Source organism: Apiospora aurea (genome assembly GCF_038362705.1).
Source record: "Apiospora aurea strain CBS 24483 chromosome Unknown utg000006l_segment0_segment0, whole genome shotgun sequence".
Classification (NCBI taxonomy): Eukaryota; Fungi; Ascomycota; class Sordariomycetes; order Amphisphaeriales; family Apiosporaceae; genus Apiospora; species Apiospora aurea.
The window spans coordinates 3,117,426-3,135,831 of NW_027117393.1; the positions used below are offsets into that span (position 1 = coordinate 3,117,426).

At 55.1% G+C, this 18,406-nt stretch overlaps 5 protein-coding genes across 5 annotated transcripts; 3 read left to right on the forward strand and 2 right to left on the reverse strand.

Moving 5' to 3' along the window:
- Window positions 1-803: 803 nt before the first annotated feature.
- Window positions 804-4,632, reverse strand: PG986_009529 (uncharacterized protein; the record flags this gene model as incomplete). Its single annotated transcript, XM_066845751.1, has 3 exons — window positions 804-1,231; window positions 1,269-2,000; window positions 2,247-4,632. 3 exons carry the CDS (start codon window positions 4,630-4,632, stop codon window positions 804-806), a joined length of 3,546 nt encoding a protein of 1,181 aa, XP_066698149.1.
- Window positions 4,633-6,499: 1,867 nt separating this feature from the next.
- Window positions 6,500-8,113, forward strand: PG986_009530 (Acid protease; the record flags this gene model as incomplete). Its single annotated transcript, XM_066845752.1, has 4 exons — window positions 6,500-6,803; window positions 6,873-7,074; window positions 7,135-7,247; window positions 7,299-8,113. 4 exons carry the CDS (start codon window positions 6,500-6,502, stop codon window positions 8,111-8,113), a joined length of 1,434 nt encoding a protein of 477 aa, XP_066698150.1.
- Window positions 8,114-9,091: 978 nt separating this feature from the next.
- PG986_009531 (benzoate 4-monooxygenase) lies at window positions 9,092-10,811 on the forward strand (the record flags this gene model as incomplete). The annotated part of the gene is given in 4 exon segments (XM_066845753.1): window positions 9,092-9,399; window positions 9,481-9,717; window positions 9,808-10,342; window positions 10,359-10,811. The coding sequence occupies 4 exon segments, from the start codon at window positions 9,092-9,094 to the stop codon at window positions 10,809-10,811; spliced, it is 1,533 nt and encodes a 510-aa protein (XP_066698151.1).
- Window positions 10,812-11,136: 325 nt separating this feature from the next.
- Window positions 11,137-12,976, reverse strand: PG986_009532 (uncharacterized protein; the record flags this gene model as incomplete). Its single annotated transcript, XM_066845754.1, has 4 exons — window positions 11,137-11,829; window positions 11,900-12,113; window positions 12,181-12,369; window positions 12,453-12,976. The coding sequence occupies 4 exons, from the start codon at window positions 12,974-12,976 to the stop codon at window positions 11,137-11,139; spliced, it is 1,620 nt and encodes a 539-aa protein (XP_066698152.1).
- Window positions 12,977-16,811: 3,835 nt separating this feature from the next.
- On the forward strand, window positions 16,812-17,495 carry PG986_009533 (uncharacterized protein; the record flags this gene model as incomplete). Its single annotated transcript, XM_066845755.1, has 1 exon — window positions 16,812-17,495. The coding sequence occupies one exon, from the start codon at window positions 16,812-16,814 to the stop codon at window positions 17,493-17,495; it is 684 nt and encodes a 227-aa protein (XP_066698153.1).
- Window positions 17,496-18,406: the final 911 nt, after the last annotated feature.

An 18,406-nucleotide genomic window follows, 5' to 3' on the forward strand; every position in this document is an offset into this window, starting at 1 on the left:
CGCAAACCTGATTTCCTTCTGATCCTCCATGTTTGCTACCTATTGGATGACCGCAGGGCAGACTTTATTGAGCTGCTGTCATATGTCATATGTGCCTCCCCGTGCTTACATCTATGGCAAACTCGTCACAACTCCATCGTCGAATAGGAGCAAGTATGGGTCTCGCAAAGACTTGCCAAGACCGGCATACATATCGACCTAGCCCGATAATACAGACTAAGCACGAGTTGCATGCCCAGCAGTAGTAGTCGTTCGGGGTCGCTCCGATGTACGCCGTATCACGAACTGCACTTTTTTGTTATATCAACCAGGCCTCCCTATACAGTCCAAGCCCTCCCCCTGAAACCCGTGTCATCATATCATCCATCACAGGACCTGCCTTTCTCAGCAATCATCATCCATTATCGGTGACTATTTGGTCCTTCTAGACTTCCTTCTAGGCTTCATTCCTCATTGTTGGCCCGGATAGATGGAACCGGATGATGGACTGATCCCTCGTTCGACGATTGGCAGCACGCCTGGGTGGCATTCGCTGTTCTCCCGCGCCATTCGAAAGTCCACAAGGCTCTTGTACATCCAGCTCTGGACCTGCATAGATGGATGGCGCCCTTATTGATTCGGCGTCGCTCCAAAGATCTGCTCTCCCACCCAAAGGATGCCGGCTATAAAGGGCGACATGAGTGATGCCTCGTCGATGGAAGCGCGTAGATATTAACACCCGGTAAGCTGCGGTTTATTATGTTGTACGCTGCTGTATAAATAGCTCGAAAAGATGTGTCACGCTTTGCCCACGTGGACATTTGCTACTGATCCATATCCAGCACCGTCCCTCGCTTCCCCATGCGGGCGCGCCAGACGACGAACCCCGGCGTGTTGTCGTCCCCCTCGGCGGCGGCGGCGAGCTTGGGCAGGATCTCGCTGTGCGTGACGACGGCGACGAAGTCGACGCGGGCGAGCAGGTAGCGGCACCAGCGGGCGACGGCGGCCTGGCCCGCGGGGTCGAGGCTGTCGAACACCTCGTCGACGAGCAGATAACGGGCGCGGTGGGCGCCGCGGCCCTGGCCCACGAGGACGAGGGCGAAGAAGAGGGCGAGATCGATGCGCTTGCGCTCGCCGCCGCTGCGCTTGGCGTACGCGAGGGCCGAGGTGACGCCGAGCGAGGTGCTGTCCAGCAGGCGCGAGGAGGGGATGCTACTCTTCGTCTTCTTCTTATTGCTTTTCTTCTCCCCTCCTCTGTGCCATCGTCGTCGTTGTCAGAAGAGGAATACGCGGAGGAGGGGAGCCCCGCGTGCTCTCCTCGTCCTCGCCATCGAGAGTGGTGGCGAATATGTGTTTCAGCATGCCCGCCGCCGTGTCGCGCGCGTGCCGAGTGTCCTGGTAGAGGCTTGCTAGGATCTCCGTCGCCAAGGTGTTGACCTCGCCGAGGCTCTGCTCGAGCACGTACGCGCGGAAGCTTGTTGTCGTCGTCGCCCCCGAAGACGTGGTGGCGGCCGTTTCTGTCCGCCGCTTGGAGAAGGCCGCGTCCCAGAACGCAAAGAGCTCGCGCGCCTGGGCCCGCTTCTCGGCCGCTGCGCCCAGTGCCGCATACTGAGCCGCCAGATCATCGCGCGAAGCCAGCTCGGCCGCGAGCCGCTGGCTGTAAACGGCGGCCACCTCCCGCTTGCTCTCCTGGCTTTGCTGCAGCTTCTGAAGCATCGCCCAGTACATCATATCGGACGTTGCTTGAGAGGCTTCTTGCTCCCTTTTCCTTTGAATCTCCTTGTTTCGCTGGCGCTGGTGTTCGGCTTGTTTCTCAACCCATTCCGACTTATTGGTCATTAGGTCGTTGAGGTAGTTGGTAGAATAAGCATATCGCTCGCGGTAAGCCCGGACGTCGTCCACCGTGATCCGACCTGCCAAATGAACACGCCGCTTGGGTATACCGAAGGTCTTTGCTACAGTGTTGGCCGCCTTTCTCCACCTGATGTATGCCATGTCGTAACAACGTGCTGCGTCAGAGACTTTGGCCTGTAAGTCTCGATACGTTTTATGCCAGTGCGTTGCTTTGTTATTATTCATCGCACCGCTTTGTAGCATCTCAAGCCCAGCTTCCAATAGGATCACCGGTTTTAACAGGCACTGGACGACATGCGAGACACATCGAGACCATGCTATGAGATAACGGCTTCGGTAAGAGCTCGTCAGATCCCCCGCCAAGGGGAGTTGCAATTTTTTCCGAACAAGGCCCAAGGTAGTGCGACACTGACAGATTAGTTTGCTCCACCAGCCAGCCTCAGGCTTGAGGGTTTTATGACTGTCAAGGGCAGCTATAGCCTCGGAGAGTCGACGCTTTGCCTGTTGTCGGGCTTCTTCATTGATAAGTCTTTTCCGGCGGAACGAGGTAATAATGTCGGTTTCTCGAATCGTCGTCTTCATGGTGTGTAAATAATGGCGTACAGACTTGATGCGCTCTTCGAGATCGTATAGTCTTCCTGCAATGTAAGAGCTCTCTTCCGGATCTTCATCTTTCTTAGAAAGCAGCCTTCGTTCCTGTTCCTTTCGTGGCTCCGTTTCAAGTCGGGTCTTTTTTGCCTGGTCGATGGTTCGAGTGATTTTGGCGATCTGAAGTAAGGCTCCATTATGCTCTTCCTTCAAAGTTCTGATGGTGCCGTCGATGTGGTCCATTACCTGTCTCAACCCCTTCTGTTTGGTTTGCAGCTCTGTCTGCTCAGAGTCGATTTCGCGAATCATTTGCCTGGTCAAATCCCTCTGGGCTTCCAGACGACCAAGGCCCAGCATGGATTCTATCAAGTCGCGTCGCTGAAGTGCTGTTGAGCTCAGAAAGCCCACTGCACTCTCCGGCCCAAGGATGACGGTCCGGACATACGTGTCATAGTCCGTGCCCAGGAGGTCCTCGATGGCCTCCTGTGTAGAGCGGGCATCTCCCTTCTCATACTGGGGTTGGGGTACGCCATGCAAAGACACCACTACCCGGTTGCCGTGTTCCCGATGCTTTCGGTATCTCGTGATGCTGACCCCGTTTTCGAACTTCAGAGTGACTTCGCATCCGCGACCGGACGTGTCGTTCACGACGTCGTTGACTGTCAAGCCGGCCCGTACACAGCGCCCAAACTGGCACCAGACGATGGCTTCAAAGAGCGTGCTCTTGCCAGAACCATTGGCTCCCGTGATGAAAGTAAGAGACAGTGGCAGCTCGTGGAAGTTGATCGCCAGTGTTTCTCGGACGCCAAGGAAACTAGTGAGAGAAAGAGAGTGTAACTTCGCGACGAATATGCGTGACATTTCAGGCTCACGTTGGTGTACTGAGACGTTGGGCTCCCCAGCAGACTTGGAGGCGTCTAGTATATCGGTATAGCTCAATTTACCGCTATTCTCAGGACCGGATGTTTTCCCGACAAGACAGCGACCAACATGAACTAACTCCGCGCGACGGTTCTCTAATAATCGGGGGAGTTCAAGGTTGGCAGAGTACGCTTCAAGGAGTTGAGCGAAATCTAGGGGTTTGAAGTCTTCGCTGTCAGTATCAAGGGGTATCGGGTTTTCTCTAGGGGGTGGTGTTCCAACTTGTGCATCTCCAGGAGATGCAGTAGCTCCTAATCCATGAGGAAGCATTGCGTCCCCTGATTGCTGCGAGGCTCGCATGGGATTCCAGTTCCGCACGCCGCGGGCTCCCAGCAGCAGTAGTTTGTCACGAGCCACGACGTGCTGGACCTGTGTGCGTTCGCCCAGCAGCATCACGTGCCTATCTGAAACGGTGGCGGATTCGACACGGTCCTGAAGTACATCGTGCAGGTTAGCAGTGACGAACCCGACCGCGTGAGGATTGAAGATGAGCTCCTGGTCGAGCGTCTTCGGATCGAGCAACGTAACACCGCGCTGGGAGTCGTAGAGGTCGGCCCAAGTCATCTGGAGAGGCGCACCGAGGTAGGTGACACTGCCTTTCAGACGAGCCTTGTCATCGAGCGGAAGCTGGTCTTGGGGCGACTGCACGATAGTCTGGCAGGAGTGAAAATGCCCTGTAAACGTCCGGGCCAAGGTGCGGAACTCGCCAGGGCCGGTAAGTCCATTATATGGCGAGCATGGTTTCCTCTCGCCCGTCACTTGGTCGACGGCGTAGCGCTGTAGGACCGCCTTGTGTATGGCCAAGTGGGCGAACGCCACCGTCTCTGCAGCGTCCTTGGTGGGCAGGCCGGCGACGGCAGCGGTAAGCTCGCGCTGGTCCTCGCGGAAGGGCAAGACGAGCACGCGCCTCCCATCCCATACTTGGTGCGATACGGCGGAATGAAGCGTGATGTGCCTGGACAAGCGGCGCATATCCAGGGCATTCAGGGCGGACGTTGTGTACTCGCGCCGATAGGCAAGGTCATGATTGCCAAGAATGACATTGAGGTGGGGGATCTGGTCGCTAAGCTGGCCCAGGAATCGGTAGCAGGCCGACAGCACGTGGGTGGGCTGGGTGTTGCGCGAGGTGAGGAGATCGCCGCATATGATGGCGCGCTGGATGTTGTAGCGCTGCGGCAGCGAAGCGATCCACTGCGACGTCTGGACGATGCGGTCCAGGTCATGCACCTTGAAATGGATGTCGCTCAAAAGGAGCCATCGTGCCGTGGATGCCAATTGGCCTGCGGGCATGATGCTGTTCCCTCCGTCATCAACTCATTGGGTGCTGTGCTCATACTGGATGGCCCCATGGATATGTTTGTAGGTATGTTTGCGCTTAAAGTTTGCACGGGTTAACTGGGATCGGAGGCCCGGTTTCCTTATGTCTGTCACATTTTGAAATTTGTTGGCCATCCAGAGCTTTCCAACTACTTAGGTAATAGTTTTATTGTGAAGTACTTAGGTTACTTATTCTCAAGATGTCAAAGCAAAATGTTTTTAATAAGATATAACCAATTAGATCCATATAATCAATTGAGAAAAAGGATGCTAATTGTCGCGATGACTTAGCAGCGCTGCACCAAATTGTGCAGGCCAGAGTCGGAATGCCCCTAGAATTCCCTGATTCTTTCCCATTTCTTTCTCTGTCTTCTTCCTTGCTCGTAGCCCCGCGTACAGCTTCTCTGCAATCCTGACACGCACCGCACCTGTCCCCGTTTCGGTCCACGAACCAAGCCACCTTCAAGCTTCTTCGACACACAGAACATGTCTTCATTGGTCTTGCGTTCGGATGCATTTTTGGTGTGGGTACTCAAGTGCCTTGTTCGTAGAATAGAAAATGCTGTTTTGGTTGATGTAAAGCCTCAGGTACAGAACTTTCTGGGCCCAAACAAGTCTATCTGAGCTGAGTAGCTACAAAGACCCGGGAATCCCGAAGGGCATGGCATTGCCAGAATACGCTTTGGCTCCACGGTTCATTGTAGGTCCAACTTCATTGGTATTCTTCTTTGTGCATTGCGTTGATACCACAAGCAGTTGTCCTGTTGCTTCCGGAGATGGCAAGATGTTCAATATGAATGACTCTTCCAAACCCCCGTTTGCGTATGACAGTATTGTTTATTTCCTTGTCCATATAATCATACAACTTAGATGAATGGACGGGCTCCCAAGGGAGCCTTAGACACTTATCTGGCCATACAATGACACACACCCTTATGCTGTTAGAGTGAATGACAGCAATGGTAGATCAACGGCGGAGTCGATGTGTATACTGACTTCTATTCTGGAGACATGTACGATTAGGCAGTGTTGCTGTTCCAAGGATCATGGGTTCAATATCAGCACCTCCCCGGCAGTGCAGTCCCAGTTGGTATTAAAGAATAGCAATAAGTACAGTAAGGGAATTGTCAAGTCATCCCATAGCGGGTTTTCTGACGCGTGCATACTGGTGTCAGATCTAGTAACTAGATCAAATGAAGGGCCCCTACTGTGGATCGAGCTGAAGAAGCGTGTACTGGTAGCGTGCCACCATCTCTTCATTGTGGGATTTGATGAGCCAGGAGCTTTGTGGCCAACAGTACAGGTCGCTGATGGCATGCATGCTATGTTGCATCTTGGTTCGCCGAGAAGACAAGAGAATACAACTCTGTAAACGATAAGGATCGCGGCAATGGACTTCCTGGTGTAGTAAGCCTGAGGCTTTGTCAAGTTAGCTCGAGGTACGCCGGTAGATGAAATCACATTGCACTGCCAACCTTGATGAATGTGAGGCTCTGGCTGCCGGAAAAGCAGCAAGCAACCAGCGTTAGCTTGATGACGAGGGGACGAGGGGCGGCTTCCACTTCCGACATCCATATTAATAGTAACAGAACCCACGGAGAGAGAGGAAGGAAGCATCCTGAGTCGACCTACAAGTACGGACCAATCTGCTGCGCCGCTTCCTCGTTGGTGGACTAGACCGCTGCAAATCAATGGGCTGAATGGGTGCCTAAGCGATTGGAAGACTAAGGCTATATAGCTCGGTGGATCCAGCTGAGTGGCTATATGAATCACACCACTCGCGGCAGATCCCAGCTTGGGAGTTTCCATCATTGCTATCCTTATCGCTTATCACTGCATCATGATACTGATTCCACTGCTGACCGCAGCCTGCCTCGGCTTCGCGCAGGCCAGCGACGTGGCCGGCCTCGTTTCCCTCCCCGTCGCCCGGCAGTACGACGACCCCGGCCCAGGTGTGAGCCAGCGCGACACGGTGCCGTGGGAGTTGGGCAACGCCTACATCAAGTATGGCCAGTTCACAGTCAACGTCTCGATGGGCAATCCGCCGCAGGATTTGGTCCTTAAGGTCGACTCGGCCAGCGCTGAGACGTGGGCCTTCGGTCCCAAGGCATGTGCTGCCTCGAGTTCGTGCGTGGGCGGAGAGTGTAAGCCAGAGGCTCATGTTGTTGTAAACCAAACGCATGACGTACGGGAAAGACTGACTTGTTCCGCAGTCAAGCCCGCCGACTCGAAGAGTTTCGTCAACATATCGTCGTACCCGGGATTCAAGATCAGCTACCTGGACGGTGCCCAAATCAAAGGCCAATACTTCGCCGATGACTTCAAAGTTGGCAACATGGTTCTGAAGAATATCACCATGGCCGTGGCCAAGACAGCTAAAGGAATCAGCCGAGGAATCATCGGCGTTGGCTTCCCGTAAGTCCAATATAATACCGGATCCCCTGGATAGGTCGAGACATGCTGACACGGTGACAGTGCCGACGCGGGCCCGCACGGCAAGAGCTGGGAGTATCCTACCATCATGGACGAACTTGTCTTGCAAGGCAAGATCCAGAGACGTTCATACAGTCTGTACATGGATGGTGTCGGTACGCAGTCTGGCCCCCGACCCCGCAGGTTTCGATACTGACAGTGATTAGATGCGACGACCGGCAGCCTCCTCTTTGGAGGGTACGATAAGGCCAAGTTCGAGGGAGAGCTCAGCATACTTCCCATCGTGCGGGAGTTTACCGACCCGGTCGTCCGGTGGGATTCTTTGAGCGTCACCAACAAGAGTGGTACATTTAATGCGACATCGCCATCCGAATTCCCGGCTTATGCCAACCTCGACCTTGGCGCCTCGTTCCTTCATATCCCCCAAAACTCGTTCAAAGTCCTCGTAGAGTCTATTGGATCTAAGTACGACTCCTCGACCGATAGATACGAAGTTGATTGTGACCTGGGAAAGAAGCACCCAGGATCCTTGGACTTCGTCTTTGGTGGTGAGAATGGAACAAAGCCAGTCAACGTCTCAGTCCCTTTCGGGGACCTGGCAGTGACGTACGTCGATGCCAGCACCGGCAAAACGTTAATGAGGAACGGCAAGCCTTACTGCCGCCTGGGTGTAGGGGTGTGCGAAGGCGCAGACACCGGGAAGTGCGGCTTTGGCGACACGTTTCTCCGGTCATTGTATGTGGTATACGACCTGGACCACTACGAGATTCGCATGGCGCCCATCAAGCACAAGGCGACCGGGTCGTCGTTGGTGTCGTTTGGCAACAACACTGAGACCCCGGTCTCCAGCTCCAGTGCGACGCCAGGCCCCTCAGGGACGGGCTCGCCTTCGACGTCTACCGGTGGTGATGCAACGTCGAGTCCCACTGGCGGAAGCGGAGGTGCGACGCTGCTACCCGCAGGAAGTGGGTTGGTCTTTTCGCTTGTGCTGGTGGTATCGGGCCTGTCTGTTCTTGCTTAGGGAGTTCTCTACACCATTGTTGATGTCGATTTTAGCACAGATACCCCCAAGATCGTCGGCCTTTCACTTTACCTAGATAGACTTTGAACACGGACCTATGCAAATATAGAATAGAGCTAATTCGTTCATACTCGGGGGTTTCCCGACCGAACTCTTTACAATGTGACGTGGTTTGAGATGACATGCACGTCGATAAGTGAGTGCATGCAGTAGAATAGATGAATTGAATAATATCATAGGTGGCACCATGTCCCAGCCTCCCCTCAGCTGGCTCTGCAAAACATACATAGCCTTCGTATCACAAACACACGTCTTGGCGATCTCGCTTAGATCGCCAGTGCCCCGACCGACTTGCATCAATAGGATATATAGGCATATATATGTGTGTGTACCTGCCAGAGTCGAGACAATGTTGCGATGCGGAGCTCGCTGCTCGCAGTCCTAAAACGCCGTGTTGCGTCCATCGGCCTTGATTTGCCGGCCGCAATTCCGAGCCCACATGCCTTACAGATCGCCATCGCTTGGCTGCGTGGCCAGTGTGGGTGTGCCCAGGTGTGCATTGGGGTTAAGCGGGTGTGGGGGACGCTTTTTGGCTCTCTGCTCTGCTCCAAGTCGTCTTGGTCGGCTACAACTAACGATACCACCTACCCCAGCTTTCCCCATACTTCCTCACTAGCGGCAAGCCCGTCATCGGTCGCACCCCGGCCAAGCGCGAAATGAATGGCACCGCGGAAAGGCATAATTCAGGGCGCGGAAGAGTTGCGTGAGGGGTACCTACATGCCGGCAACAACAGATCGTGGGTCAACGGACATGATATAGACGTTGGGCAAGAGAAACAGAAACAAGGCAAGCACCCATCTGGACAGAAGACGATTGGCCAGCAGAGGACAACATGTCTATAAGAACGGCTAAATCCTAACGTTCACCCAGCAAGACGAGCATCTCGTTTCCTTTCCATCTCCTCCTCACGTAGCAGCATGGCGCTGATACACCTGTTTCTCTCGCCCTGGGCTCTTGCCTTGCTGCCCTTGACTCTTGTGCTGTTCTACGCAGTTCCCTACTTCACCACATTCGGCCACTTGAGGAACATACCTGCTCCGTTCCCGGCTGCGTGGACCAACCTCTGGCTGCTCTACACCTGCCGGAAGGGCAAGCGCTACCTGTGTGTCGATGAAATCCACAAGAAACTCGGTCCCGTTGTCCGGATCCAGCCCAACCACGTGAGCATCGCGGACGATGAAGCCATCCAGATCATATATGGCCATGGAAACGGGTTTCTGAAATCGTAAGCCTACGCCGGAGTCATATTTCCAGAACTATATATGTGACAGGTGTGTTGATGGTAGGCGGCTAACGATTGCTTCAGTTCGTTTTACGATGCATTCGTCTCCATCCGCCGCGGCCTCTTCAACACGCGGGACCGCGCGGAACACTCACGGAAGAGGAAGATCATATCACACACCTTTGCCCCGAAATCAGTTGGGCAATTCGAACCGTACATCCACCAGAACTTGGAGATGTTCGTCAAGAAGTGGGATGAGATCACCTCAAAGACGCGGCAGTCTGATGGATATGCCCAGGTCGACTGCCTTGAATGGTTCAAGTAAGTTATTGTTATCCTTTATTGGTGCTGATGCTTCTTGTCCGACTGATCAAAATCATATCACGGGTGCTAATGCGAAGTAACACACAGCTATGTAGCGTTTGACACTATCGGCGATCTCGCCTTCGGCGCTCCGTTTGGCATGCTGGAGGCGGGAGCCGACATCGCCGAGGTCCGTACAGACCTGAATAAACCGTCCATCTACGCACCCGCTGTGCAGATCCTGAACCGCCGCGGCGAGGTATCCGCCACCTTGGGCACGCTGCCGGAGTTGAAGCCCTACGCCTGCTGGCTCCCGGACCCCTTCTTCACCCAGGGCATGGCCGCCATCGAGAACCTGGCGGGCATCGCCATTGCGCGGGTCAAGAACCGGCTGGAGAACCCGCCCGAGGTGCACCGCAAGGACGTGCTGGGCCGGCTGCAGGAGGCCCGGGACGAGAAGGGCGAGCCCCTGTGCTTCGAGGAGCTCACGGCCGAGGCGCTGACGCAGCTCATCGCCGGCAGCGACACCACCAGCAACTCGTCCTGCGCCCTGCTCTACTACGTGGCCCGGACCCCGGGCGTGCTGTCCAAGCTGCAGGCGGAGCTGGACGCGGCCATCCCCGACGGCACCAGCGCCCCCCTCGTTCGACGCGGTCAAGAACCTGCCCTATCTCGAGGCCTGCATCAACGAGACGCTGCGCTACCACTCGACCTCGGGCATCGGCCTGCCGCGCGAGCTCCCGCCCAACTCCCCCGGCGTCGACATCTGCGGCCACCACTTCCCGCCCGGGACGGTGCTCAGCGTCCCGACCTACACGGTCCACCACTCCAAGGAGATCTGGGGTCCCGACGCCGACGAGTTCCGGCCGGAGCGCTGGTTGGGCGAGGACCCCATCACGCCGCGCCAGCGCAACGCCTTCATCCCCTTTAGTTATGGACCCCGCGCCTGTGTGGGGCGCAACGTCGCCGAGATGGAAATGAAGATGATCTGCGCGACGTGGGCGCGGCGGTACGACGTCGTGCTGCGGCAGGACGTCATGGAGACGCGGGAGGGGTTCCTGCGGAAGCCCCTGGGGCTGGAGATTGGGCTCAAGAAGAGGATGGCCTCTTGACGGCTCTCAAACATGTATATATGTATTTATGTGGTCACTTGGAGTTTGCTTCTTGGAAAGCCCCTGGAGATGCCAACGTCGATATCCAAGACAGCATTCTTTTCTACTGTATACATACATCTACCCGTATATATGTAAATGTATCCATGCAGCCAGCTAGATCGCTCCTTTAAATCCCCAATACTTCTAAGCTGCCATCATTAGCTAATCATTACCTCCAACTCCCAAGACGTCGAATTTATTTTCCTTTTCGAAAAATGCGTTTATGTACTTCCATTGCTTAACGCTCTGACCTACCGCGTTGTCTCGTTGTCGGACAGTCGAATTAAATCGTGTACCGGAAGTACGAAGCGTTGTCGCCTTTCTCGCGCTCCAGCAGCCGCTCCTCAGTCGTGTACTCGGACGGCGCCTTGTACTCGTGGTCGCGGCGTGCGTTCTCGCGGCGGAGGTAGAGGGTCATGAAGATGCAGAGGACCAGCGACATGATCTCGGTCGCAATGAGGGTGCCGTGGCCCGGGTAGTACATGGGTTTGTCCTTGGCCTGGTAGATGAAGCCAGCAATGACGCCGCCCAGGTTTCCGAAGCCGACGTGCATGGCTAAAGAAGAAGAAGAAGAAGAAGTGGACGTGTTAGAAACAAGTGTTACAGCGCCGCATTTGCTAAAGGTTTCAAGCTTACCGATGCCCACACTCCGCTTCGTCGAGCCGCCGATGTTATTGCCGTTCCAGGCGACGCCCTGCGGCACGTTGGGGTAGATGCCCATGGCGGCGAAGAAGGTGCCCGCGTACTTGAGCGCGTTGTTGGACGAGGCGATCTGCAGGATGAAGCCAAAGATGGCAACGCAGTTGAAGAAGATCATGTAGGTGCCGCGCTGGCCGTGGCGGTCGGCCAGGTAGCCCCGCCAATGCAGCAGATGCACGCCGCGATGTAGGGCGGAACCGTCATCAGCTGCGCCGTCTTGTCGTTGGTGAAGCCCAGGTTGGAGATGATGGTTGGCAGGAAGAGCGAGAAGGAGTACCTGAATGAAACAGATTTTGAAGTCAGTTCGTTGTTCGGGTTACTTATACAGAGACTAATTAGTAGGTTACTAACAAGGCTGTATAGATTCCGATGGTGATGAACATGTGCACCCAGATCTTCCAGTCCTTGACCGCGTCCCAGAAGTACTTCAAATTGAACTCATCAGCCAGGGATGAACGATCCTCCTCGAGGCGTCGCACGACCTCCTTCTTCTCCGTGACGGTCAGGAACTTGGCAGTGTCCGGATAGTCGTTCATGATGAAGAAAGCAGCGATGGCTTCGCTAGAGGACGTCATGTTAGCATAGCACCTGGAAATCAACAGAATAGCTAGACTATTGATGGCGTAACTTACCCACGACGAAGGTGATGATACCCTCAATGATGAAAATCCACGCCCATCCACCGAGATTCGCTCGGCCGTCCAATTCAACGATACCGCGTGCCAGCAGACCGCCGAACGCTCCGGCCGCGGTTGCAGCGGAGAAGAAGATAGCCATCCTGAGACCACATTCATGACGTCTATACCACAAGGTGATACTTTGCGGGACACGGACATGTTAGAATGAAACGGAGACAACGAAAGGGACTATAGAGGGAGCGCGTCTTGTCTATGTTCTTACTAGTAGGTGATACCCGGAAACAACCCACCCTCAGCGATACCCAAAGCCATGCGGCAAGCGAGGAGGCCAGCATAGTTGTGGACGAGGCCCATGAGGGTGCAGCAAACAGCCCAGGCGACCATGATGGCCGGGATCCAGACGGAGGGGCGGAAGCGCTTCATGGCGAGGTTGGAGGGGATCTCGGCGGCGACGTACCAGGGAAAGAAGACGCTGAGGGCGACGTTGTAGTCGAGGCTCTTGGGGTCCATGCCCAGAGACTTTTCGAGCCCTGCGAGGCGCGCGTTGCCGATGTTGGTGCGGTCCAGGAAGCTCAGCAGGTAGAGCAGCGCCAGGAAGGGGATCAGGGTCCAGTCGATCTTGCGGATCAACCGCTTGGTCGCGCCCGTGTCGAAGGGCGCGCTGTTGCCGCTCCCTGCGACTGTTGCTGCTGCTTTGTTCTCGATCATACCGACTTCGATCTCTCCTTTTGACTCGCTAGGGGTCTTGGAGCCGCCCGAAAAGGCGACATCATCGTGAACAGTCATCTTGAAGGAAGCGTTGTGAGTAAACAAACGACTGGAATGGAACCTGGTATTATATATCTGTCACTGCCGAGGGTGTTTGCGGCCTAAAAGCTATTTGAGTTGTCTCAGTGAACACGGGAAGAGAGAAGGAAAAAACAGCCCAGCGACAGCCGTGTCGTTCCTTATGTCTTGCTCTGATATGACAAGGACCGAATGGTGGCTGCAGCCTCTTTATATGCAGTACCAGGGGGCATCATGTTTGTCTAGCTCCTGTCGTCGCGGCCCTTCGTCCGAACAAATACTCCGATTCATACCCCAGATTCTTCTCGAACCAGTCAGACCCAAGCAAGTGGCTAGGCACCGTGATGAAGGCCATTGCAAGATACGTACCTGGTATTGGCACTTTGGGGTTGCACATTGCACAACTTGGTCAACTAAGGACATGCATACTGCCATGCGGAGGGGGGAGATACCGATGGTCGATATGCTGTGTACCTCCTGGACGTGCTGGATTTCGTACTGTCCCCGTAAAAGTTCGATGCATAGAAGAGAAGTACGACTCTCCCTTACGCGTTCGCTTTTCATCCCTGGTCTTTTTGTTGATTAGATATCGTTGATTTGCACTCCAGTCATGGCACGCTCCGGCCATGGTCATCCCTTGTGGCCGGTCGGGTTAGACAGGCGCTGCAGTGCTCTGTATCAGCGAGCAATACCTGGGAGACGCACTACCATATGTCGCCCTCGTCTATCTCGTCTTGGACTTTGTGGTCAGCAGTCATCGCTAGTCCATTATCCAGCCGTGTCACTACCCGGGAATCTGGGGGAAAGCCCCACATAGGGAACGAGCGTCTGCGGGGAGACGAGCTACACACCAGTGCAGTCGGACTGGGCCCCCGAAGAAGATATAGTCGACAAGGCCCTACCTCATTGGTCCCATGCTGTCGTTGCATGCCAAGACTCCAGGGCTTGAATGTTCGTAGATTTCGCCCACGCTCATAGGCGCCAAGCATCCGCTCACCCCAAATGCCATGGCCTAGAACTCGAACTCTAAACGAGAAACCTGCCTGGGACTTTGGGGGAGCCAGGTCATTGGGTCGAGATAGCCAGTAGGATTAGCGGGATCTTGGATGAAGACAGCGGATGTATTACCCAAAACAACCAGGCCACTGGGTTTAGATGGATGTGCAGGCTTGGCGCGACTTCCCCAAAAGCCTCCCTTTTCAGCTCGGGTGCCTGACGCATCGTGATCAAGAAGGAGCAATTTGTTGAAGGGCGGGCGGAAATTTGTCAGCTGCAGTACTGCCTCTACGCCCAAAGAAGAGGATCAGGCTGCAGAAGTGTTGCTTTTGATATCTGCGGTGCCACTCTGGCTTATACCGTATGTACCCCGGATTTGCTTTTCCACAGCTAAACTCCTTGCTCAAGCTTCGTTGTCTCACCCAAACAGGCGACGATAGAAACTGATGGACTTCTACTTTCGGTCGAATGGGGAAATGGCCCGTCTCGCCCGTCAGCCGGCATTGAAGGGCGACTTCTCGCCCAGTCGCCAGTCGTTTCGCTACAGAGTCGAGATGATCGTGGCGAGCCAAGCGACGCCAAGGTCACTGAACGAACGCCACTCACCTATCTGAACAGCCCGCCTTTGCTTCCAAGATCTTGGATTCTCCCCATGTGCTTCTGTGCTCTTGGGAAACTATTCCCCCTCATCCCTCGTGCCCTGTAGATCTGGCATTGTAAGATGGATTTTGCTGTCTTCCAAGAGGCCCAGCTCCTGGGGCAGCAGCTGTTTCTTGCAAAAGGGACTGGGCGAGTCAGGCTGCATACTGCCGATCATCTTGAACTAGAAGTCAGTGGCAGATTTGATATACTTGGCTTACTTGGGAGGCGCTCCCGGGATATCAGACCGGTAGATGGGCGATGACCAAGCTTTATGCATTCAATGAGGCGCCGTGTTGGCCGCCCTGGGTGAACAATGTGTCAGCGACGGGTACGAACTCCAAGAGCCCGACACTGGAAATTATTGCACGTTGCTGAGGCTGGTGTTGGGATTGGAACTGGTTATTGGGAGAGTTAAACACGGCCCGAGAGGGCGCTGGTTGGAAGTACAATGCTTTGGACCGGTGGGGGAAACAAGCCGATGCCTTACTTACCTCTTACTTACATGTACCTAAGGCAATGCGCCTGGATAAGCTGTTGGCTCCCGGATATTGTCGTGCCAACTAGAGAGTCCTCTATTGTTGTCCTTTGGCGAATGCTCCAACCCGGTGGGACCTATATTGATAAGCGTATAGGTCGAAGGTCGCATCCATCGTCGGCATCGGCGTTGATAACCACGGCGTCGCCGATGGAAGTACGCGCCTCACAGATTGGAGCCAGAGAAAACCCCAGGGGCATTCGGACATCCTCTCTCACACCGCACACCGCACTCTCGGCAGAAGTACGTCATTCCTAAGATGAACAGACGATTGGATCGGCATTCAGGTTTCATCCGAAGCGTGGTCTTCATCTTGATGGGAATTAATCAAGCCACTTTCGATATCACCTTCGACAGGTACTGCCCACATTGAGGCTCCGTGGAGGTCCCCATCGCCATTGCTGCGTTTTGCAAGTGGCCGGGGTCGTGGCGGATCCAAGCTCCTCCCCCGTTCTTTTGTCTGTTCCATGCGGCAACCCGCCTGCTCTCGCCCATCGTACGATGGGATGTTGAATCATCATATCGCCATGATGACTGTGTCACGCACGCACATGCGCCGCGGAGGACGATGTTTCAAGGTGGCAGGTTGCAGGTTGCAAGGCCCGGACGGCCTGCTGTCAGGCACAAGCAACCCTCAGGTCAGCGTGTCTGACAGGCGGAATTTCACCGTCAACCGTCCTAACACGCGCTTCAATTAGGAGGAGTGATGCAGAAAGGGGAAAAGCAAGTCGTCAGACCCAGAACCCCGTCGAGCGGCTCTGATCGCCAAGCCTTCGGTAGTGGCCCCTCCCCATCTTGACTGCCGATCTTTGCCTCTGCTCGGGCTGACGGTGGCATTTCAATGCAACCCTCTCGAGGCTTTCGAGAGCCGCCTCTGGGGTTGCTGTGGTCCTTGCCGCACTCTCGCACCCTGCATCCATTTGCAGCACCGAACAAATTGGACAATTGGGTCTTGCAAGTCGGGCAAAATAGTCGCTGCCGTCCTGTAGCAGATGCCAAGTTGTGGGGTGGGCAGCCGCTTGCCACCTCAGGTCGCCAGGAATCCAGGAATCCAGGAACCTTGAGATCACGAAGGGACGAACATGTGGATTGGGGGCTTCAGACGTTTGACGTGAGCCGAAGCTGTGGGCATGAATGGTCGGTGCATCATCCAGTCCCTGGCTCATATCGTCGGCAATACCTGTCGTTGCATCCCTAGCGGGAGCGAGCGCGCCTCCGGTTAATTACATCCAAACTCATCACGTTTCAAGATCGACGACGGAGCCGGTAACCCCCACAGCAAATGTGGGCTCGGCGCTTGAATGCGACACAACAACACCGGCCTGTTTAATCTACATGCCATTCGACCCGACAACCTCAGTGGTGGAATTATCGACGCTGGGATGTGTCGGTCCACGGCAGCGGTCGCTATCCATGCATCCCGAGGCATGGAGCCAGTGAGCCTCACACATCGCCAGGGGGCCATCGCTTTCGAGATGTCGTGGTATAATAGGAGCATGCTGCCTCGCAGTTTGTTGCTTTCTTCTGATCGGTATCAAACAACACACACCACCAAAGCTCCAAGCCATTCATTCACTGCTTCAGTCACTCTTTCCAACTCTTCGCAGTAACACCACAATCGCTTCTTAAACAACCAACAGACAACCAACCAACACCGCCACCATGAAGTCCTTCGCTGCCCTCACTCTGCTCGCCACGGCCGTCTCGGCTCACTACACCTTCCCTGCCCTGGTCGCCAACGGCGAGACCACCAAGGACTGGGAGTACGTCCGCAAGACGACCAACTTCCAGAACAACGGCCCCGTCGAGGACGTCAACTCAGAGGCCATCCGCTGCTACCAGAAGGAGCCCGGCAGCGAGGGCGCCAAGACCATGACTGTCAAGGCCGGCGACAAGGTCGGCTTCACCGTCCCCGGCAGCATCGGCCACCCCGGTCCCCTGGCCTTCTACATGGCCAAGGCCCCCTCGTCCGTCGCCGACTTCGACGGCAGCGGCGACGTCTGGTTCAAGATCTCCGAGGACCAGCCCAACTTCGCCCAGAGCGGCCTCACCTGGCCCTCGGACGGCAAGCGCGAGGTCTCGACCACCGTGCCCCCTTGCATCGAGGACGGCGAGTACCTGCTCCGCGTCGAGCACATCGCCGTGCACTCGGCCAGCCAGGAGGGAGGTGCCCAGTTCTACCTCAGCTGCGCCCAGATCAAGGTCGAGGGCGGCGGCTCCAGCAAGCCCGAGGGCGTCTCCTTCCCCGGTGCCTACAGCCCTACCGACCCCGGCATCAAGTTCAACCTCTACTACCCCGTCCCCACCAGCTACGAGAACCCGGGCCCCAAGCCCTTCACTTGCTAAACGCCTCGTCTCGTTACGACAACGACGACGACGGCGGCCCATGGGGCAGAGCTTTATGGGCAGAAAACAACCGTGCTGGAGCTTTGGTGTGATGCCTCCTTGTAGGATTCCTTTACGTGAGGGAAAAGCAAGCACGAGTTATGATTTAATGACTACTTTGTCTATATTGATGTAGCTGCGCATGTAAATAAATATATGTCCATGGAATGGACTTCCCCAAAAAACCCAGACTTGTACCCGTGAATTTGTGTTTTGCCAATTGCATTGGTGACTTGAAACTATGGCGGCTGAAAAATCATAAAAGATAGAGTAAAGATTTGTCCGCCCCCAAATAGTATCACAAATCCGACATTCACAGCCTGCAGGGCACAATTTTCAACACTGCCTGTTGTACAACCACCCGGCAAAATTCTGTTTTAGTAGCCAGGCTGGCGCTAGTTCCCCTGCTTTGGGGAAGCGTCAGACTTCCTGCGTGATATTCGTATGATTCTCGGTGATTCTCAACAACACCCGAGGCGGTGGGAGTCTCGCACTTGCGCCGTGTTTTTCAGGTGGTCGGGACGGTCCGCTATCTCTTTTCTGACCGGTTCACATAAAGCTGGCTGGCGTAAAGCTGAACTTGCCATGTGAAATTACCCGAAATTTGATATCAAGCAATTGGGTGTCGGCAACCGACCCCATCATGCAATCATCAGGGGAAACAAAAGGGACCTGATGGGGGCGAGACCATCTCTTGACCGTTTACATTCGCATCCCTAAAATGCGACAAGTGCTTGGCGCTTGTCTTGAAGATGGGCCTTGTCCAAACACCCTCGTTGGCGCTGTTTAAGAGGGGTTGAGAGGGTATTTGAAAAGCAGGAAACGGACAGATCTCAGTCAAGCCTACCTGGAGGTTCTGCCTCGCCCTACTC